The 21691-nt window shown below is 44.7% G+C and overlaps 1 protein-coding gene across 1 annotated transcript; it reads right to left on the bottom strand.

Annotated features, from left to right (window-relative positions):
- Nucleotides 1–1380: 1380 nt before the first annotated feature.
- On the bottom strand, nucleotides 1381–15390 carry LOC132567240 (zinc finger protein 883-like). The gene is made up of 5 exons (XM_060232928.1): nucleotides 15334–15390; nucleotides 12626–12939; nucleotides 5773–5843; nucleotides 3993–4109; nucleotides 1381–3514 (listed from the first exon to the last, which is right to left on the bottom strand). The coding sequence occupies exons 1-5, from the start codon at nucleotides 15388–15390 to the stop codon at nucleotides 1872–1874; spliced, it is 2202 nt and encodes a 733-aa protein (XP_060088911.1). The 3' UTR covers nucleotides 1381–1871.
- Between the last annotated feature and the right edge of the window lie 6301 nt (nucleotides 15391–21691).

Here is a 21691-nt window from a genome sequence, read left to right as displayed (position 1 = left end):
ATCTGGAAACCTTTTTACGACTGGTTGAACGTTTCGCTCTAAATTTTTATATGATAAAAGTTGCATATTGTTTTTTATCCCCACATTTGTAAAATTCACGTGTGAATTAGCAGATTACTTAAAGCAAACTTTTAGCCTATAAATTTGATTATGTAAATAATGGAATAATATTTTGCATATTAATGGTGCAGAAAATAAGATGATTAATTTCCCTCCCTTTCTCCCCTTTTTCTTTTTGTTTCTGTATCCCCTATTTCTTTTTATTAACAATCAAATATATTGAAACGGATTCTTGTAACATTAGGCATAGTAGTTGCAGAAGCAGTCACCTAAATCGTCACATATTGTGTCTTTGAAACTTACATGTATCCTTTTTTCATCCTGAGGTATGTGGTACACTTGGGTCTTCAATGTTGCTACTCTCAGAGACTATAGCTTGGCTGCAGCTGGTTCTAAGGGGAACGTGAAAGGGGGGGCAGAAGGGGTGCTGCTTCATTAGTAGGAAAAGGGCACTTTTCACTCAATAAATAACGGTCTGAACCAAACCAATATATCTGACTGTCTGTACCTGGTTTACCAGTTCTATCCAGACCTAGTCTTGCCTGTAACAGCTTTGTTATATCAATAAAGCTTTCTATGATTAAATCAACATAGAGCTCATCATTAATGAAGACTGTGCAGCACTTGACACACCTTAGAAAGAGAGACTGCTGAATTGCAACAGATAATGAAACGCCATGCATCCTCCAGGACCGAATTGAGACTTTGGTTTCCTGTCTCATTACCAACGCCTGCTATTGTCATTTGGCATCTGAAATCCTTCCATTTCCCCAAGATATAAGGACCAATGGACACATGTTCTAACTCTATTTGAAGTGAGCAGTGACACAAGAAAACTCATGCTTTGCGACAAATTTTCTTAGGTGCTACTGGACTCTTGCTCCTTTCTTCTAATAAAGATTACAACCTGTACTCTTAGGCTTCTTTTTTCTTGCACCTGCTGAGATGGCCTTGGGTCAGCCATAGCTTTCATAGAGGCTGTCCTTGAAAGTGCAGCTGCTGTAAAAGGACTCTCAACCCCACCTACCTCACAGGATGTTTGTTGTGGGGGGGGAGGTAGAGGAGATTGTGACCGCTCTGAGATTCAGAGTATAGGGCGGGATATAAATCCAAAATCTTCTTCTTTGTCTATTTAAACTGGAGAGGGAATCAAAAATACATTCTCAACTTACAGATACAGACCTAACCAGCACACGCAATATTGCTACAGTACAACTGTGGGAGAGGTGGAAGAGAAGATTTGGATGCAGTAATTCAGAGAAAGAGAGGTGAGTTATCAAAGACTCCTAAATAAAGGAAACACTGTAAGGCTGATCATTCAGTAAGTATGTTTGTATATTAAGTAAAAAATAATATTGTTAATTGGGTTGCAGTCCAAGCTCGGCTCATGACCTGAGTTCGATCCCGGTGGAAGCTGGGTTTAGGTAGCCGGCTCAAGGTTGTCTCAGCCTTCCATCCTTCAGAGGTCGGTAAAATAAGTACCCAGCTTGCTGTAGGGAAAGTGTAGATGACTGGGAAAGGCAATGGAAAACCACCCCGTAAAATCTGCTATGAAACGATCATGATGCAACGTCACCTCAGAATCAGAAACGACTGGTGCTTGCACAGGGGACTACCTTTATGTTCTTTCTAAAGTTAATATCTCTGGTACCTGGCATTACACTATAGGGCACACATGGCCCAACACAGTGACATTTCTGTCAGATCACTGTAAAAAAATCGGTTCAACACCCTTAGGCTAAGAAGTGACATGGTTTTTCCGCCTTGTGGGTTCTTAGATGATGTTGAAGATAACCACACTGAATGAATCTCTACTCCAAAACTTTATGCCCTGTGTGGATTCTTCGATGTTTTTGAAGATTTCTCCTGTTACTACATCTCTTCCCACACTCTGAGCATTCAAAAGGCATCTCCCCTGTGTGGCTTCTTAGATGACTTTGAAGAGCAGGATTTTGGCTGAATCTCCTCCCACACTTTGAGCATTCAAAAGGCTTCTCTCCTGTGTGGCTTCTTAGATGACTTTGAAGATTGCCACTATGACTGAACCTCTTCCCACAGTCTGAGCAATGAAAACCCTTCTCCCTTGTGTGGCTTCTTAGATGATTTTGAAGAGCACGATTTTGGCTGAATCTCCTCCCACACTCTGAGCATTCAAATGGCTTCTCCCCTGTGTGGGTTCTTAAATGACTTTGATGATTGTTACTGCGGCTGAATCTCTTCCCACACTCTGAGCATTCAAAAGGCTTCTCCCCTGTGTGGGTTCTTAGATGACTTCGAAGATTGCTACTAAAACAGAATCTCTTCCCACACTTTGAGCATTCAAAAGGCTTCTCCCCTGTGTGGGTTCTTAGATGACGTTGAAGACCACTATTATGACTGAATCTCTTTCCACACTCTGAGCATTCAAAAGGCTTCTCCCCTGTGTGGGTACTTAGATGACTTCGAAGACCGTTACTAAAACTGAATCTCTTCCCACACTTTGAGCATTCAAAAGGCTTCTCGCCTGTGTGGGTTCTTAGATGACTTCGAAGATTGTTACTAAAACTGAATCTCTTCCCACACTTTGAGCATTCAAAAGGCTTCTCCCCTGTGTGGGTTCTTAGATGACGTTGAAGACCGCTATTATGACTGAATCTCTTTCCACACTCTGAGCATTCAAAAGGCTTCTCCCCCGTGTGGGTTTTTAAATGACTTTGAAGATTGTTACTGCGGCTGAATCTCTTCCCACACTCTGAGCATTCAAAAGGCTTCTCCCCCGTGTGGGTTCTTAGATGATGTTGAAGGCTGCCACTCTGACTGAACCTCTTCCCACAGTCTGAGCATTCAAAAGGCTTCTCCCCTGTGTGGGTTCTTAGATGACGTTGATGATCACTATTATGATTGAATCTCTTCCCACATTCTGAGCATTCAAAAGGCTTCTCCCCCGTGTGGGTTCTTAGATGACTTTGAAGATGGCCACTGTGACTGAACCTCTTCCCACAGTCTGAGCATTTGAAAGGCTTCTCCCCCGTGTGTGTTCTCTGATGCTGTTGAAGAATGCAGCTTTGACTGAATTTCTTCCCATACATTGCGTGTTCAAAATGTTTCTCCGCTCTGTGGATCCTTTGGTGCACAAGGAGTTGCAATTTGTATCTGAAGTACTTTCCACACCGAAAGCATTTACATGCCTTCACTATACTGTGCTTTGAATAATGTATATTATATTGGGTTTGATCTGAGAAGTTCATTCCACACTCCATGCACTTGTAAGTTTTCTCCAAACTGTGAATTACTTCTTGCAAATCCCCCCCTTGGCAAGGAATGGATTTATTCCTCTTCTTCACCCAGTGCCTGATTTTCTGCCTCTGAGACTTGCTTTGTATCCTGATGTTTCTTCTCACATCTTCATTCTTGACATCCCCTGGTGAAACATGATGCAGTTCCTCATCCTCCTCATTCCTCTGATCACCTCCTGCTGGAATAAAAAGAGAGATCTCCTGTTAGAATCCACACAAAGAGGTCTGATGTGCTCCGGAAGTTTCACCCATGCTCCAAATATTTCAGTGTCGTCCTCCTGTTTTACAGTGAAGCGTACAACTGAAGTATATGCTTTAAAAGTACATTAGGCTTCCTGCATCAGAGAAGCTTGGTTGGGACTCTTAGCCATTTTTACAGCCACCCATCTGTGTGACTTCTTTGATTAGAAGAAAGGGCTGTTTTATGAGGGAAGCTATTTCTGTACTTCAAGTTATTATACAATCTGCACAATGACATTCATACTCTGACTGAAGGTCTTTGCAAATGCCTCACTGTCGTTTCCCTTTTCCCTGCACTGGATTCTCTGGCTCACACGTGGCCTCTGTTCCTTCTTTTGCTGACTGACCTTTCTTAATGGACTGGGGTTTCAGGGAGGACCCCTCTTTGGCAAGGAATGGGCTTATCCTTCCTCTTACCTGCGTGGCTTTCCTCTTGCCTCTGTGGTCCATCTCCAGAGTTTTCTTCAGCATCTTCATTCTTGACTATTCCCAAAGAGAGCCCCTGGAATTCCCCAGCAGTCTCCTCTACATCTGCTGAAATCAGGAAAGAGTTTCAATCAGCACCCATGCGAGAAGCCAAGCCACCAGTCAGGCACTCCTGGGTCTCCATTTCTTTTAGAAGACCTTCTTTCCTACCAAACTGAGCTGCTGTTCACACCTTATCCCTGCCAGGCCCTCCCGTAGAGCTGTTTTGATATTCTGCCCATCCCTCCTCTCCCCATATGTATTTTAAGGGGGAAGATGGCAAAGAATGACTCCCCCGCTGCTCCCATTAGACTTGCTGTGCAGCTCTTTTGACTCTCTGCTCTTGACAATGAAATACAAGAAGTTCTCATGATATCTCATCCTGCAACTGCACTGAGAGTTTCCTTCCAGTTGTGAAGAGAACCAAGAGGAGCTGGTTTCCAGCCTCCCCCAAATAAACCTGTGGTGGAAAAATTGAGGTTGGCTCTTTATGAAACACTCACTGACTAAAAGCCCCAGGATGCTTTGCAGAACACAGCTGCCTGGGGAGTGTAAGTTAGGAGATTAAAGGTCGAATAAGGCCATTTAGATGGGAGGGAAAATAGAAAGCAGCATTATTGGCATCAGAGTTGTTTATTAAAATCTTCTCTCTGGATATACCAGTAAGTCCACAGGGCGGTGCAGCGGCTGGGGCACCAGAAACTCTGAGGCCACCCCTGGGTTCACTTGGTGAGACCCTGGTAAGACGCATTTGGGACATGGGAAGGCTGAGCGGGGTCAGTGGGGCAGTGCCTCTCAGCCCCACATCGGCCTCATGCCATGACACCCTCTCTGGCTTTGATGATGGCCACAACACTGGCCTCAGCTGCCCCTGGATCACTGGGGTGGATTGCATCGCTCTACTTGGCCCTGCTGAACATCACTTTTATGCCCACCCCAACTTCTTCAGGTTCATGCATCAAGCCAATGGAGCAGTTTGCATCTTTAGTTCCCATGAAAGATCCTTACCCAGAAAAGCCACGCTCCTATAGTTCTCCAGCATGACTTCTCTGTAGAGGGCTTTTTGGTCCAGATCCAGCAGGCCCCACTCCGCCACGGAGAAATTCACGGCCACCTCCTCAAAGGAAAATGGACACTGAAAGAAGAAGCAGATTCTCTCATCACGGATCATTATTCTTCTTCTTTGTTTATATTCTGCCCATTCTCCCATTGGCGGCTCAGAGCGGAGTACAGCAAACAGAAACAAAATCACAATAGAATCATAATAAAACCAATTACAACGTTCATCAAAGTGCAGCAAGATAATTCAGCAAGGTGATATGACAGCAAGGTGGTAGAGCACAAAATCGTACCACAATACAGCATCACAGTACATTAGCGCAGTGCAGCAGTAGAGGGGAGGCCAACCAATCGATAAATAGATGCCCGCTGCCTCGTCCAAAGACCTGGTGGAACAGCTCCCTATGAAAGGCCAGCAAGCCAGGTAGGGCCCGGATCTCCATAGGGAGTTGATTCCACCAGGTCGGGGCCAGGACCGAAAAAGCCCTAGCCCAGGTAGAGCAGGGACTTGACACTCTCGACAGGGGGAGTTTGTGAGGGTGCAGGATGCAAAGCTCAGCGTGCGTAAAGGCTGGGCTCTTCAGAGCCTCTCTTCCTCAGGCAGCAGGAGGAAAAGCTTCCCTGAGAAAGAACTGAGGGCCCTGACTATCCCCCGTCCTCCCCCTCCCCCTACCTGGACAGGAGGCTGAGGAGGCGTTTCCACTTCTCTGCAAAGAAAAGGGCTCGATAACGTCTCTTCGCTGCCTGCAAAGGAGACAAAACGGGAAGGTGAATTTCAGCCTAAAATTCCTATTTTGCTGGCTTGTCTGAATCTTCCTTACGCATCCCGATTCCCAGGGTTGTCAAACCTTGTCTTCTTTACACTCTCTAAAACTCTGTAATTTTGTCAATTGTGGAGGTGAAAGACAAGTCTCAGGTAGCTATGAACCTCAGGCGGTTATGACCGCTGCTAGTACATGATTTTAGACTTTTGTGAGGCTTGAAATGTGCCCTGTGAGCCCTGGAGCTCCAATGGCTTCAGTATCCCTGCTAGATCAGACCAAAAGCCCAGGCATGACATCCTCCCGCCTCCTGGGCCTTCTTCCTGGAGTCCAGACTGGCAGGAAGAAAGCAGGTGACCAGAAACTATGTGACATGACACATCCAGTCCTAAACCCATGTGGTTTCAGCACATCAGCTAAAACTCTAGGGCGCTGCCAGTGTTTTCTAGAGCATCTGCTGACAGTCTGACTTAACATTCAGGTATTTGGCTGGATGAGGCATGAAAATGACAAACAATATGGATTGCCGGTATTACAATATGTACAATGAACACAAATCCAAATCCGATACTAGGCGATTTATAAAGGAAATAAAAGTCTCACACAGATATTTTGATAGCCCAAGTTCTCCAAATGAAGACCCAGGTGCTTTAATTTCTCTGTTTCAGTTTCTTAATAGAAACCTTTCACAGTGGTTAGGCTTTCTATCAGTGATGTTCCCATTCGCATCACTGCTTATGTTCATTCTATTTCTTGTTTCTTTTCTTTTTCCTCCTGGACGTCAAAGAAATTATTCATATCTATTCTGTTATTGATTAATCAATTATTGATTAATCTTCTATTCCTTATTCTGAGCTGCTTAGTGGAATCACGCTATAGAGTCGGATTTGGATCTGTGTTAATAGTACACGTAGAAATGGCATCATGTCCAGCCCATGCTCCACCCACAAACCTCACAGGGGGACCAGGCCATGGCCCAGCATCCCTAATCCAGTGTCCTCTGAGTGTTGCCACCCAGATGCCCCTGAAAAGCCTTTAAACTGGACACTCTCTCTCTCTCTCGGCTTGGCTTCGCGAATGAAGATTTAAGAAGGGTGCAACAGTCCACATCTGCTGCAGGCTCGCTGGTGGCTGACAAGACCAATGTGGGACAGGCAGGTCCGGCCACAATGGCTGCAGGGAAAAGTCTGATTTGGGGTTGGTGCTGTAGCAATGCGATTCTTCCTCAATCTCCTTTTGTCCTCAAGACCAGCTATGCGTGGGTTCTCAAAGGAAGAGACAGCCTGGTGGATGGTGTGCCTCCATGCTTTGCGATCTGAGGCTAGGTCAGACCACTGGTGATGGTTGATGCGACAGGTGCCAAGGGATTTCTTCAAGGAGTCCTTGTACCTCTTCTTTGGTGCCCCTCTATTTCGATGGCCGGTGGAGAGTTCGCCATACAGGGCAATCTTGGGAAGGCGGTGGTTTTCCATCCTAGAAATATGCCCTGCCCAGCGCAGCTGCGTCTTCAACAGCAGTGCCTCGATGCTGGTAACCTCCGCCCACTTGAGGACTTCAGTGTTGGTCACAAAGTCACTCCAGTGGATGTTGAGGATGGTGCGAAGGCAGCGCTGATGAAAGCGCTCAAGGAGTCGCAGGTGATGACGGTATAAAACCCACGATTCGGAGCCGTAGATGAGGGTTGTCATCACAACCGCTTTGTAAACATTGATCTTTGTGCCTTTTTTCAGATGCTTGTTGCTCCACACTCTTTTGTGCAGTCGGCCAAATGCACGGTTTGCCTTTGCCAGCCTGTTGTCAATCTCCTTGTCGATCTTGGCATCTGAGGAGATGATGCACCCCAGGTAGCTGAACTGCTGGACTGTCTTCAGAACTGATTCACCCACAGTGATGCAGGGAGGGTGATAATCTTCCTGGGGTGCAGGCTGGTGGAGAACTTCTGTCTTCTTCAGACTAACTTCTAGGCCGAATAGCTTGGCAGCCTCTGCAAAGCAGGACGTCATATGCTGCAGAGCTGATACCGAATGGGAGACAAGTGCAGCATCATCAGCAAACAGTAGCTCTCGGATGAGTTTTTCCATTGTCTTGGAGTGGGCCTTTAGTCGCCTCAGGTTGAACAGGCTGCCATCGGTGCGATAGCGGATGTAGACACCATCGTCATCATCTAGATCTACTGCGGCTTTTTGAAGCATCATGCTAAAGAAGATCGTGAAGAGAGTTGGCGCAAGAACGCAGCCTTGCTTTACACCTGTGCCTATTGGGAAGGGCTCCGAGAGGTCGTTGCAGTGTCTGACTTGGCCTTGCTGGTCTTCGTGTAGCTGGATGATCATGCTGAGGAACCTTGGGGGACATCCTAAACGTTCCAAGATTTGCCACAGGCCTTTCCTGCTAACGGTATCGAAAGCTTTGGTAAGGTGGACAAACTGGACACACAGCCCCAATTACTGGCCTCTGGCAATGGGGTTTTCCAGATTTGCTGCCCCAGAACAAGGGGGGGGGGGTGTCTGTGTGTCTAAAGCTCCATCAAGTCACAGATAACTTATACTGACTCCAGTTATTCCAGGCAAGAGACGTTCAGAGGTGGTGTGCCATTGTCTGCCTCTGCACAGCAGCCCTGAATTTCTTTGGTGGTCTCCCAATCCTAACACTAACCAGGGCTGAGCATTCTTAGCTTCTGAGATCTGATGACCTTGGGGAGTCTGGGCCATGCTGGTCAGGGGAACATGGAAGCTCCATTTATTCACCTTGGCTTTTAGCTGAACCCAGATTTGTTTTCCTTTCCTGTCTTTGAGCCACCTTGAGTCTTTCTAGTGGAAGGAAGGTGAGATATGCATATTTATATTGATGAAAAGAAGCATCTAATTCCTCTCCATGAATCTGTATGCTCCCGCTTAAAGTGGAGCAGCCGTCACGACATCCTATCCATTCTACACAGTCTTCAGAAGTATTTCCCTTTCCTCCTCTCCTGAACCCTCCGCCCAGCAACTTCATCACAGGCCCCAATCCCCTCTGGGCAGGAGGCCCCCTTACCACTTGATGGGGCATCTTGGGCACGCTCCTGGGTCTGCGCCCTCTGACCCTCTGATGGAGCTCCTTCCGCCTCAGAGAAGCTTCCTTCCACCTTCACGGGTCCCCCCCACATCTGGAACAACAGCAAGGGAGAGGGGCAAGAGAAGGAATGGAACAGGCTGAAGAGATGGATCCGGACCCTCTCCCAGACTCCTCATCCCTGACTCCACCACCAGGGCTGCTTTAACCGGAAGGGCAACAACTAGGGTTGGTTTCAGAAACTAAACCTGCACCGAGAACAATTGGGAGAAACAAATCACCAGCAGGAGGTGGAACATCAGTAGAGCTATTTCAAGCCACAGAAAAGGAGTCTGTCAAAATCTTAGCAAGAAAATGCTAACAAAGATGCAAAACAACAAAATGGCCCACAGACTGGAAACATTTACTTGACATTCCAGTTCAAGAAATGGAGACGCCAAAGACTGTAGCCACTACTAGACCATTACAGGAATTCCTCATGCAAATCTAAGCTGGTGCTCAACATTTTACAACAAGGACTGCTGTCATCTAAAGAAAAATGCCAGATGTTCTATTCCTGGTAAATTCACAAAAGGAGGAAGCACTTGAGATCATACTGCAGATTTATGTGGGTTAATGGAGCACAGGAGAGAATTTCAGAATAAAAGCAGCTCGTGATTCATAGCTTCAATCAACGTTTTTGACTGTGGGGATCAAGAAGAGCTATGGCTGGTTTTAAAAGAAATGGGTGTGCCACAACATCCAATCGTTCTGAGGCAAAACTTGAACTCTGGGCAGGAGGCCACTGGTAGGACAGAATATGGAAAAACAGAGGGGTTTCCAGTTCGCAGACTGGGGTGTATTTTATCTCCCTGTCTCTTCAATCTTCATGCAGAACACATCATAAGGAAAGCTGCATTAGATGTAGATGAAGGTGGAGTGAAAAAGGGCGGAAGGAACATCAACAATCTGAGATATGAAGATGGCACCACTCAAAGGTTATTGCAGGTGACATACAAGCATAACTGTTTCCCCCACCGATTCATGGCAAGAGGCACTCTTGACAACCACATTATTGGCAGAAAGTAGTGAAGACTTGGAATATTTACTAAGGAAGGGTAAAGCAGAAAATGCTGAAGTAAGCTTACAGCGGAACAAAAGGCAAAAATAATGACTAGTGGAGGATTACAGAAATTTAAGGTTCATGAAGAAGTGTAAGGATGTGTCACTGGAGCAAGTTAATTTGTGCCACAGTATTCCCCAGAACTTGGTGTGGGTGTGAGAGTTGGACAGGGAAGGAAGCTGACAGGAAGAAAGTTGATTCTTTGTGGTGTTGGAAGAGAGAGCTTTTACAGATATCATGGACCACCAAAAAGACAAATAAATGGGTTCTAGATCAAATCAAGACTCAGCTCCCCCTAGAAGCTAAAATGACTCAAATGAGGTATTTGATGACATTATGAAAAGACAGGAGTCACTGAGAGAGACAAAAATTCTAAGGAAAGCTCAAGGCAGCAGGAAAAGAGGAAGGCCAAACACAGGATGGACTGACTCAGTCAAGGAAGCCACAAAGGCCCTCAGTCTGCAAGACCTGAGCAAGGCTGTTACATAGAGGACGTTCCTAGGGTTGCCACACTGAAGTGACTTGACCCACACAGTAATAGCTGGCAGGAGAAGCTCATTGCTTGAGTGGAGTGACTGAAAGCCCCTCACCTGCTGTGCCTGCCTCTTCTCCTCTGCCTGACTCAGGAGGAAACCTTCGGCCAGGGCCACTGCCTGGGAACTGGTCTCTGGCCCGCATCCTCTCACCCAGCCCTGCACTTCCTGCGGCAGGATGGCCAGGAACTGCTCCAGGATCACCAGGTCCACCATCTCCTTCTTGGTGCGCCTCTCTGGCTCCAGCCAGTCTGTACAAAGTCTGTGGAGCCGGCTGCAAACCTCTCGGGGCCCATCAGCCTCCTGGTAACAGAACTGCCGGAAGCATCGTCTGCGTTCATCTGCGGTCACAGGATTCTGAAGCATGATCTCTCTCCCCCAAAATTCAGCACCACTCCCTGCTTGGAGGGGATGGAGACCTTTCCTTGATATCTTCCCAGTTCCAAGCCCTTCGGGGTCCTTCTCTTCCATCTCCTTCCCCTTTCTCTTGGGTTGCCTCTGACTCCGGAAAGACACTCTCATTCACTTGGCTGTGAAAAGGCAGAGGGAAAGATCTCAGAAAGGCAGGAAGAAAAGAAAACAGAGTTACATCACTGTCCCTGGTGAAGAATCACCTAAGGATAACCCCAGTGCATCAGAAGGAGAGTCCTTGTATTTTGTTGTTCAGAATCAATGTCACTGCAGTATATTACATATCAAGCTTTTAAAGATATACCTCTTTGGTCCTTCAGGCAACAAAACCACCAATACTTACTTATTAAAAGATCTGTTGTCGATCTTATGAGCTTAGGTATCTATTTCTGGGGATCAGTCTGTCTAGTGGGTACATCTGAGGTATACCGAAGCTCAGGACAAAGTGACCGGTAAGGGCTTAACCATTAGAGTTCACTTCTCCTTAACCACTACACGAAGCTGGCGGACCTGAGACGGTCATGAAGACTCCCACACTCTCGGCTTTCAGCAAACTAAGCAAGACTTAATTATTGAAGAGGCTTTTCAGCTCTAGCAATAGGGAAGCACTGTACAAAATGCTTCAGAAAGTCACTTGGATGAATTATTGGAGTCTATATTACTGGGTCTCGTTTCCTGTAGGTTGTATCTGGCTGTGTAATTTTGCATCATTTATTGGGTCATGTTTAGAGTACTGCTTTCCTTCAACACTGTTTTTCAGATTCCTGGTTGGTTCTGGAACCAACATTCTATTTCATCGTTTACTGAATGTACTATCCTATTGATTGCATTAAGTCCCATTAAATGGTGCACTATAATTAATGTAGATTTAGGTGAGTCTCGCAGTACCTTTAAGAGCAAAACAGTTTTATTCAATCTGTCTTCGTGGAAGGCACCACAGTAAGCCGCATGGAGTGGAACTCCCAACAGCCTTAAGAAGAAACTCGCAGTTACAGACTGGCATTTCCTGTCTTACAAAATGCAAAAACCTGGACTAGTCTGAAGAAGCGTGCTTGCACACAAAAGCTTATACCTTGAACAAAACTTTGTGTGTCCTAAAGGTGCCATCGGGCTTAAACTTTGTTGTATCTCCCCCCCACCCATGTCCCCGGAACTGCAGGTGTGGGGAGCACTAACGTGTGGCATTTGGAGCAGCCAGCAGGAATGAGTACCCCCCACGGTAGCTCTTTCTTCAACCCAGTCGATCTCCTGCTCCCTCTCTCCGCAATGGGTGCCTCGGAACAGATAAAATACCCACCATAAAACAGTGCAAAAGATACAAGAAACTTTAGAAATATGCAACAACGAGGAATTCCTCTCTGCTAAATTCTTTCCACCCTTCAGCAGGGCGGGATGCAGAAAGGAGGCTGGCCTGGCCTGCCCCTCCCTCCTCCCCTCCGCAGACCGCCTTGCAAGCCCTGGAACCACCCCTCCCCCCCAGGGGGCTCACAAAGGGCAACTCCCACCTGCATAGAAGAACATCCCGTCTGGAAAGGATCTCAACGCGCCTCCCCCCGCCTGCAAACACAGGGCGGGGTGCAAAGTCCTCCCTTCCGAGACTGAAAGGCCTTCCTGGGAGGGACCTTCCCCGCCTCTCTCTCCCGCCCCCTCCACTCCCCCTCTCCAGCCCACAGCTCGCCTCCTTTAACCCCTTCACGGCTGCAGAGCCCAGGAAACCAGCGGGACTGGGCTCCCTTCAGCCCGGCTGGGTCAGCGACGCCTCGAATGCCGCTCGATGGGGCTGCTCGGGGTCTCTCGGCAAAGGGAGGCTGAGAAAGCGGCTCCCAGCTCCTGCCTCCTCCGTCCAGAGAAGGGAGACTGCGGGGGGAGAGACGCTGCAGCTGCGCTCGTTTGGGGAGAGAGGAGCCTGCATCAGCCGCTTTCTGCGCCCCGGGAGAGGAAACTCCGGAGCTCCCAGGCAGGCAGGCAGGAAAGGCCCCGTCTGTCTGGGCAGTTTTGAAGGGAAGCGACGGAGCAGAGCCCAGATGCCCAGAAAGGAGGCGTGTTGTGTGCGCCCGCTGAATTGAGCTCCCCCTTTGCAGCCCCAGAGAGAGGGGGAGGAGGGAGGAGAAGAGCGGCTGGCAGCAGGGAAACCGGGGCAGAGGGAAGGGAGGGGTGCCAGCCTCCCGCTTGATGCAATTCTTTGCTTTACAAGAGGGAAAGTGTGAAATCAGGTCTTTGAAGAAGAAATGCGTTTTTGAATTCTAAAGGAACTTTGCACGACAGAGTCAATTTTAAGCACTAGCACTTTAATCCCCCCCCTTCCCATCAGCACTGAATAATCCATTAAGAGGAAGAAGTCTGGACTGTGACTTTGGTGGAATGAATGAATTGCTCAAGAGTCTGCTATGTCTTGTACTTTTCTACTTGCGTGTTACATCTGATGGATTTAAAAATATTTTCAACCTCGTATAAAGGTTATATAGAGCCCTGTGACACAGTACTGCAGTCGGACCCTCTGCTCAGGACTGGAGTTTGATCCCAGAGGAAGCTAGTTCAGGTAGCTGGCTCCAGGCTGACTCAGCCTTCCATGATCGGTAAAATGAGTACCCAGCTTGCTGGGGGGAAAGTGTAGATGACTGGGGAAGGCAATGGCAAATCACTCTCTAAAGAGTCCGCTGTGAAAATGTTGTGAAAGCAACGTCACCTGAGAGCCAAAAAACACTGGTGCTTGCACAGGGGACTACCTTTTACCTTTATAAACTTTGTATGGTGAATGTATCTCGTGAATATCCCACAGTAATTTTGGTGTGTTTACTTTTTTCTCTGGTACTCATGGGTTGCTTAGCCTCCAGGTGGGGTCAGGGGATCCTCCAGTATTGCAGCTTCTCTCCAGACTACACAGATCAGTTCTCCTGGAAAACATGGAGGCTTTGTGAGGTGGACCCCAAGGCATTGTCCTCCACTGAGTATCCTGTCTGCTCCAGGCTCCATCCCCAAATCTCCAGGAATTTCCCAGCCCGAATCTGGCAACCCTAAGTGCTAAAGACCTCTCCTTCCCACAGGCATCTAGGGGGGGAGTGTTCCATTTTGCCACCTGAAGCCGCAGACCTGGGGGGGGGGGGATAGCGCAGGGGAGCCACAAAACAGAGAAGGAAAGGGGTGTGGTGCTTTAAGGCTGGCCTCAGGTAGGGCTGCCAATCTCCCTGTGTTGCTTGCAGATCTCCCAGAATTCCAGCTGATCCTCAGCCTATAGAAAATGGCTACTTGGCAGGATAGACTACATTGGACAAGGTGGGAGGTCCCACTCCTTCCCAAACCCCTCCGTCTGTACTCTCCACTCCCCACATTTTCAGGTGTTTCCTACCCAGGGGCTGCGTTGCCAGTTCCCCCTTAGCTGTCACTCAAGGCAGCTGGCCAGAAGTATGCAAGCAAGAGGCAGTGCAGGAGGTTAGGAAAAGGGAGGCTGGTGAAAGTTGGATCTAGATGATTTTAAAGGGATCCCCATGAATGATTGCGGTGCAATCTGTAGCTATAGCCAGTCTGTGACCGGACACTGAATATGGGTGACCAAATGCAAAAAATGTGAGGATGCATGAGAGTTTGTGCTTCAAAACCACATTTTTGTGCCATAAAGCAGTGGCTCCATGATTTTTGTGGCACTATCAATGATTATTGAACTGTGACTGTGCACATGGGGGCTGGATCAAATGCAAAGATCCAGGAGAACCCATTGTTTGGAAATACTATTTTGCACTGCAGCAGCAACATTGAGTGACAGACCCATGATTCTGGGGGAATGGACAGTATAAGTAATGAGGTAATGGATTTTGCATGACTCAGGGCAAAAATCCTGTGGATTCATGAGGATCCTTGCTTCACAATTATGTCAAGACAAGAAACAGCGGAGCCACAATTTTTGTGTTGTCATCTGCTGGTAGGAAGATGGTGTGATTGGTGGTGAGTCTGCCCTGAACTACACAAAAATCCTGAGGATCCATGGCAGGGGCAGCCAAATTTGCTTAATGTAAGAGCCACACAGAATATGTCAGATGTTTGAGGGAGGGAAGGAAGGAAATATGTGTTGAAAGGAGGGAGTAGGGGAAGAAAGCAACTTTAATTTTAAATGCATTCTCCAAGCTGCCTCCAAGCTTGGCTTGGACAAGAAATTTAGAGAGAGAGATGCCTTCTCCAAGCCAGCCAATGAGTTGGTGGGGGCTTCAAAAGCCACACAATGTGTGTGAAAGAGCCACATGTGGCTCCTGAGCCACAGTTTGGCCACCCCTCATCTATGCTTTGGAACCATGGGAAAACCAGAAAGCAGTGGATCCTTCATTCTTGCATTGACATTTGTGGCTACAGACAAGGTAAGTGAATTGATAAATTTGATGTGACCTGACGCAGAAATTCTGAGGATCCATGAGGATCGGTTGTTTGTAACCACATTCTTGCACCATGGCGGAACCACAGAGATGTGGATTTAGAGATGTCTGTGGTGCAAAATGTAGCCCTGGCCATGAACTGTGATTGGATACTGATTTGGGGATGTTAAAGTAAAAATCCAGAGTATCCATGGTAATCTGTTCTTTGGGACTACATTTTGGTGCTCAAGCAGCAACACAAACAAGCAGAGCTGTGGATTTTTCGGTGCCATCTCTGGATATTGACATATGTGAACTGATGGTGAGTTGTGGGTGTGTGGGGGGGGAAATAATACAAACAGCCTGCGGATCCATGACAATCCATGCTTCAGAACTATGGTTTTGTGATGTGGTAGTGCCCTCACAAAGTACTTGTCACCTGCTGGGAACAAGGCAAACTACCACAGGACTTTCGCGACGCAATCATCATCACTCTACACAAGAACAAAGGGGAAAAGTCAGACTGCTCCAACTACCGGGGGATAACCCTGCTTTCCGTCGCAGGCAAAATCCTTGCTAGAATACTCCTGAATAGACTGGTGCACACCATTGCAGAAGAACTCCTCCCAGAGAGCCAGTGTGGCTTCAGAGCTAACAGGAGCACCACCGACATGGTATTTGTTCTCAGGCAGCTCCAAGAGAAATGCAGGGAACAGAACAAGGGTCTGTATGAGACTTTTGTCGACCTTACCAAAGCTTTCGATACCATTAGCAGGAAAGGCCTGTGGCAAATCTTGGAACGTTTAGGATGTCCCCCAAGGTTCCTCAACATGATCATCTAGCTACATGAAGATCAGCGAGGCCAAGTCAGACACTGCAACGATCTCTCGGAGCCCTTCCCAGTAGGCACAGGTGTAAAGCAAGGCTGTGTTCTTCCGCCAACTCTCTTTACGATCTCCTTTAGCATGATGCTTCAAAGAGCCGCAGTAGATCTAGATGATGACAATGGTGTCTACATCCGCTATCGCACCGATGGCAGCCTGTTAAATCTGAGGCGACTAAAGGCCCACTCCAAGACAATGGAAAAACTTATCCGAGAGCTACTGTTTGCTGATGATGCTGCACTTGTCTCCCACTCTGTATCAGCTCTGCAGCATATGACGTCCTGCTTTGCAGAGGCTGCCAAGCTATTCGGCCTAGAAGTTAGTCTGAAGAAGACAGAAGTTCTCCACCAGCCTGCACCCCAGGAAGATTATCACCCTCCCTGCATCACTGTGGGTGAATCAGTTTTAAAGACAGTCCAGCAGTTCAGCTACCTGGGGTGCATCATCTCCTCAGATGCCAAGATCGACAAGGAGATTGACAACAGGCTGGCAAAGGCAAACCGTGCATTTGGCCGACTGCACAAAAGAGTGTGGAGCAACAAGCATCTGAAAAAAGGCACAAAGATCAATGTTTATAAAGCGGTTGTGATGACAACGCTTATCTATGGCTCCGAATCGTGGGTTTTATACCGTCATCACCTGCGACTCCTCGAGCGCTTTCATCAGCGCTGGCTTCGCACCATCCTCAACATCCACTGGAGTGACTTTGTGACCAACACTGAAGTCCTCAAGCAGGCGGAGGTTATAAGCATCGAGGCACTGCTGTTGAAGACGCAGCTGCACTGGGCAGGGCATATTTCCAGGATGGAAAACCACCGCCTTCCCAAGATTGCCCTGTATGGCGAACTTTCCACCGCCATCGAAATAGAGGGGCACCAAAGAAGAGATACAAGGACTCCTTGAAGAAATACCTTGGTACCTGTTGCATCAACCATCACCAGTGGTCTGACCTAGCCTCAGATCGCAAAGCATGGAGGCACACCATCCACCAGGCTGTCTCTTCCTTTGAGAATGCATGCATAGCTGGTCTTGAGGACAAAAGGAGATTGAGGAAGAATTGCACTGCTACAGCACCAACCCCAAATCAGACTTTTCCCTGCAGCCACTGTGGCCGGACCTGCCTGTCCCGCATTGGTCTTGTCAGCCACCAGCAAGCCTGCAGCAGACGTGGACTACTGCACCTTTCTTAAATCTTCGTTTGCGAAGTCAAGCCGAGAGAGAGAGTGCCCTGAAATTGTGGAGCCATGCTTTTTGTGGCAAGAGCTGTAGCTACAGACACGCTTTGGGGTGAATTTGAGGTAACCCAAAGCAAAAATCTGGATCTGAGTTCAAATCTTTTGTAGGCCTGGAAAGTCTTTGGATGCCCTTTAACCTCTCGCATTTTCAGGCCAACAGATCATGCAAGACAGTTGTAAAGATTCAATATTGGGGGGGGGGGGAGGCTTCTTCAAAGAGTTGTGTTTGACAGGTGTGGGAATCTCAGGACTTCTGTATGCTGTCATCGTCACCTATATAGATTATTTATGTACCTCATTTATACCCTGGTCTTTTCTCCAGTGGGGGCCAAAGGAGCTTGTATCATTCTTTTCTGTTCCTTTTTATCCTCACAACTGTGTAAAAGTAGGTTAGACTGAAACTAGGTGACTAGTCTGTAATCACCTGGTCAGCTTCTACAATAAAATGGGGGTTCAGACCTTGGTGAAACAGACGGAGGTTTATTTGATTAAACACAATTTTATTTGGTAACATATGGTAATTATATCCAATTCTAATAAAATATTAACTTACTACCTTCCCCATACATTACACTTTCCCCTCCTCCCAAATCTTGACTTCCACCGGTGTCAGTTACCTAAACTTCTAATATCAAAAGGTATCTTTAACTTTAAAAGAATCTTAATAATAAGAAATAAAAAGAAAATATATATATATCATTTGGAAAGAAATTAAAAAACATTTCTTATTGTTTATAAAGTCCCACCAAGTTGTTATAACTCATCATCTTTCTTCTTCTGAAAACCTAAGTGGTATTCTCAGAAATCACCCAATGTCCTTTTATTTTCCAATCTTTTTCTATGTACTTTCTAAATTTATACCACTCCCCTTTAAATCCCTCTAACTCATAGTCTCTCAAGATTCCTATCAGTTTGTCCATTTCACTCCATGACATAACTTTTACAATCCAATCCCATTTTTCTGGTTTTTTATCTTGCTTCCATAACTGTGCATATAATGTCCTAGCAGCTGAAAGCAAGTGCCAGATAACAGTTCTATCTTCTTTTGGAAATTTCTCCATTTGTAATCCCAATAGGAAAGTCTCTGAAGTTCTCTTAAATTCATATCCCAAGATTGTAGAAATCTCTTGTTGAATCATTTGCCAAAACTGTTTCGCTCTTTCACAAGTCCACCACATATGGGAGAAAGAACCTTCATGCTTTTTACATTTCCAACAATCGGAATAGTTTGAAACAAGTACATTATTCTCGGTAAAATATTCATTTTTAATGCAGCAATTCTTCCCAATAACAACAAATTGAATCTATTCCATTTTAACATATCTTCTTCCACTTTATGCCATAACTTTTCATAATTATTTTTATATGTCAGTATTTTTCATGGTAATTTCCACACCTAGATATTTTACTTTAGACGTAACTTCACACTCCGTTGAGCTCTGTAATTCTTTCTGTTTTTCAGTTCTCATATTTTTACATAACATTTTTGATTTCGCTTTATTTATATAAAATCCAGCCAATTCTCCATATTCTTGTATTTTACTCAAGAGCAGTGGCGTTACTTTTAATGGCTTTTCATTTATGAACACAACATCATCAGCAAATGCTCTATATTTATAGGAAAATCCCTTCAATTTCAATCCCTCTATCTCTTTATCTTCCTGTATTTGCATCAGCAAAATTTCTAAAGTCATTATAAACAACAACGGAGATAGAGGGCAACCTTGTCTTGTTCCTTTGCTGATCATCATATACTCCGTTAAATCTGTATTAATACAGAGTCTTGCCCATTGTTCAGTGTATATTGCTCTCACCATTCTAATAAAATTCTCTCCCAATCTCAATTTTTCCATCACCGCAAACATAAAGTCCCAATTTAGTGCCACTTCTTTTTCAGGATGTCTTTCATAGTATTCTACAATATTTACAACAGTTCTGATATTGTCTCTTATTTGTCTCCTTGGAAGAAATCCTGCTTGCTCTTCTTTAATAAACTTCATCAAAAATTGTTTAAGTCTTTCTGCTAGTATTCTCGTATATATTTTATAATCCACATTAACAATGAAATTGGTCTATAATTTTTTACATCAGTGACATCTCTATCTTCCTTTGGAATCAAAGAAATTACCGCTTCTTTCCACGTATTCGGTACTTTCCCCTCCATTCTTATAATATTCATCAATTTATGCAGTTTGGGTGTTAACCCTTCTCTGAGGACTTTATAACATTTTGCTGTAAATCCATCTGGACCAGGTGCTTTCCCTATTTTCATTACATTTATTGCTGCTTCAATTTCCATTTTTTCTATTGGATCATTTAAAACTTTTTCCATGTTTTCTGTCAGTGGAGTCACATTAATTCTTTGCAAGTATACCTCCAACTTCTCTTTACTTATTTTTGATTTTTTAAACAATTTAGCGTAGTATTTAAGAAAGTTCCTTTTTATTCCTTCTTGATCTACAATTTCTTTTCCACCAACCTTTATTTTGCTTATAATTTTAACTTCTCTTTTCTTTTTTTTCAATTGCCAAGCCAAATATTTATCAGGTTTATTTGCTCCTTCAAAAGATTTCTGTTGCAGTCTTTTCAGGTTCCACTCTACTTCTTTGTTTAGCAAATGTCCAAATTGTGTCTGTAGCATTGTAAACTCCCTAATAATTTTTTTCTTCCCGGGTCTTTTCCTTAATTCCATTTCCTTTTTCTTTATTTCATTTTGAATGTCTAACATTTGTTTTTCTTTTGTTTTTTTATCTTTATTATTCAGTGTAATTAAAATACCTCTCATCACTGTTTTATATGCTTCCCATACCGTTAGAAAGTCCATGTCCTCAATTTCATTTATTTGAAAAAAAGCTTTAGTTTCTTTTTCTAGAGATATCACTATTTCTTTGTTTTGTAGTAGATCTTCATTTAACCTCCACCTTCTGGTTTTTTTAATCGACTTTGTTGTGGTCTGCTCTTACTTTAGGAAGAATCTCTATTTTTTTAGTTATAAGTCCTAAGTCTTTTGTACACCATATCATATCAATTCTTGAAAAAGTGTTATGTCTTGCTGAGAAAAAGGTATAGTCCCGTACCTCAGAGTTGAACTTCCTCCATAAATCCTTCAAGTTTTCTTGTTTGACTAATTCAAAGAAAGATTTTGGCAGTTTCCCTTCGTTATTATTTTTTTTCTTCCCCAATCTATCCAATGTATTTTTAATTGTACCATTAAAATCTCCCATTATCATAATTTGTTCATATGACACTTGATCAAGCTGTTGCATTATTTCTTTAAAGAAAGAGTCTTTCGCACCATTCGGTGCATATAGTCCCAGCAGTAGTGGGTTTTTTTTGTATTTAATGTTACTTCCACTGCTAAATATCTCCCATCGTTGTCTTTAAAAATTTCTTTTGGCTCCGATTCTTGTTTAATATAAAAAAGTACACCTCTCTTTTTTTGTTTAGCCAATGAATGAAATTCCAAACCCAATGGCTTATTCCATAAAAATTTATAGTCCATTTGTTTAATGTGAACTCCTTGTAGACAAATTATGTTACATTTTTGTTTTGTAATCCACTGAAATGTTGCTTTTCTTTTTTGAGGTGAATTTAGTCCATTTACATTCCAAGATAAGAATTTGTAATCCATTATGTTTTCTTCTTTCAGCTGTGTTGCCAAATTCTTTATGTTCTTCCAAAAATCTTCTCAGTTCTTGTACACTTGTAATTGTAATCCTTCTGCCTTGGAGTTCAAAACTCAAACCTTCTGGTAAAATCCATCTATACCTTATATCATTGTCCTGCAGTTTCCCTGTTAATTTTTTATAAGTCTTTCTATCAGACAGTACTTTCTTTGGCAACTCTCTCATAATCCTCACTATGCTGCCTTACACCACAAAGTTCTTTTCAAAGCTTTTGGCTATAATTCTTCCCACCATGTCCCGTGTCACAAATTTTACTACTACGTCTCTTGGTAATTTATTCTTCTTGGCATAAAGGGAATTAACTCTATACACAGTCATATTGGTATTTTGATGTTTCTAAATCATCTTCCAAAAAATCCACAATAATTTGTATTATATAATCCTTCAGCAGATCATGTTCATTTTCAGGTACCCCTCTCAGACGGAGCAGGTTTTCCATCAATTTACAGTCCTGCAATACAGCTTTCTCTTGCACACTTTTTAAGGTGGAATCATATTCTTTTACTTTTTTATCCACCTCATCGACTTTTTTGATATACCAATTCCACCAATTTTCAAAGTCCCAAGCACTTAAAAAAAAAAATATTTTATT

This window comes from Heteronotia binoei, chromosome 2, assembly GCF_032191835.1.
Source record: "Heteronotia binoei isolate CCM8104 ecotype False Entrance Well chromosome 2, APGP_CSIRO_Hbin_v1, whole genome shotgun sequence".
Lineage (NCBI taxonomy): Eukaryota > Metazoa > Chordata > Lepidosauria > Squamata > Gekkonidae > Heteronotia > Heteronotia binoei.
This window is presented reverse-complemented; position numbering and strand designations above follow the sequence as displayed.

Coding starts and splice junctions, on each gene's coding strand:
- LOC132567240 (XM_060232928.1), bottom strand. CDS start 15,390: ATGGTGCAAGAATGTGGTTACAAACAACCGATCCTCATGGATCCTCAG. Junction 4,110..5,772: donor CTCCTCAGCCTCCTGTCCAG/GTAGGGGGAGGG, acceptor TCCTGATTTCAG/CAGATGTAGAGGAGACTGCT. Junction 3,515..3,992: donor GCAAGAGGAAAGCCACGCAG/GTAAGAGGAAGG, acceptor TTTTTATTCCAG/CAGGAGGTGATCAGAGGAAT.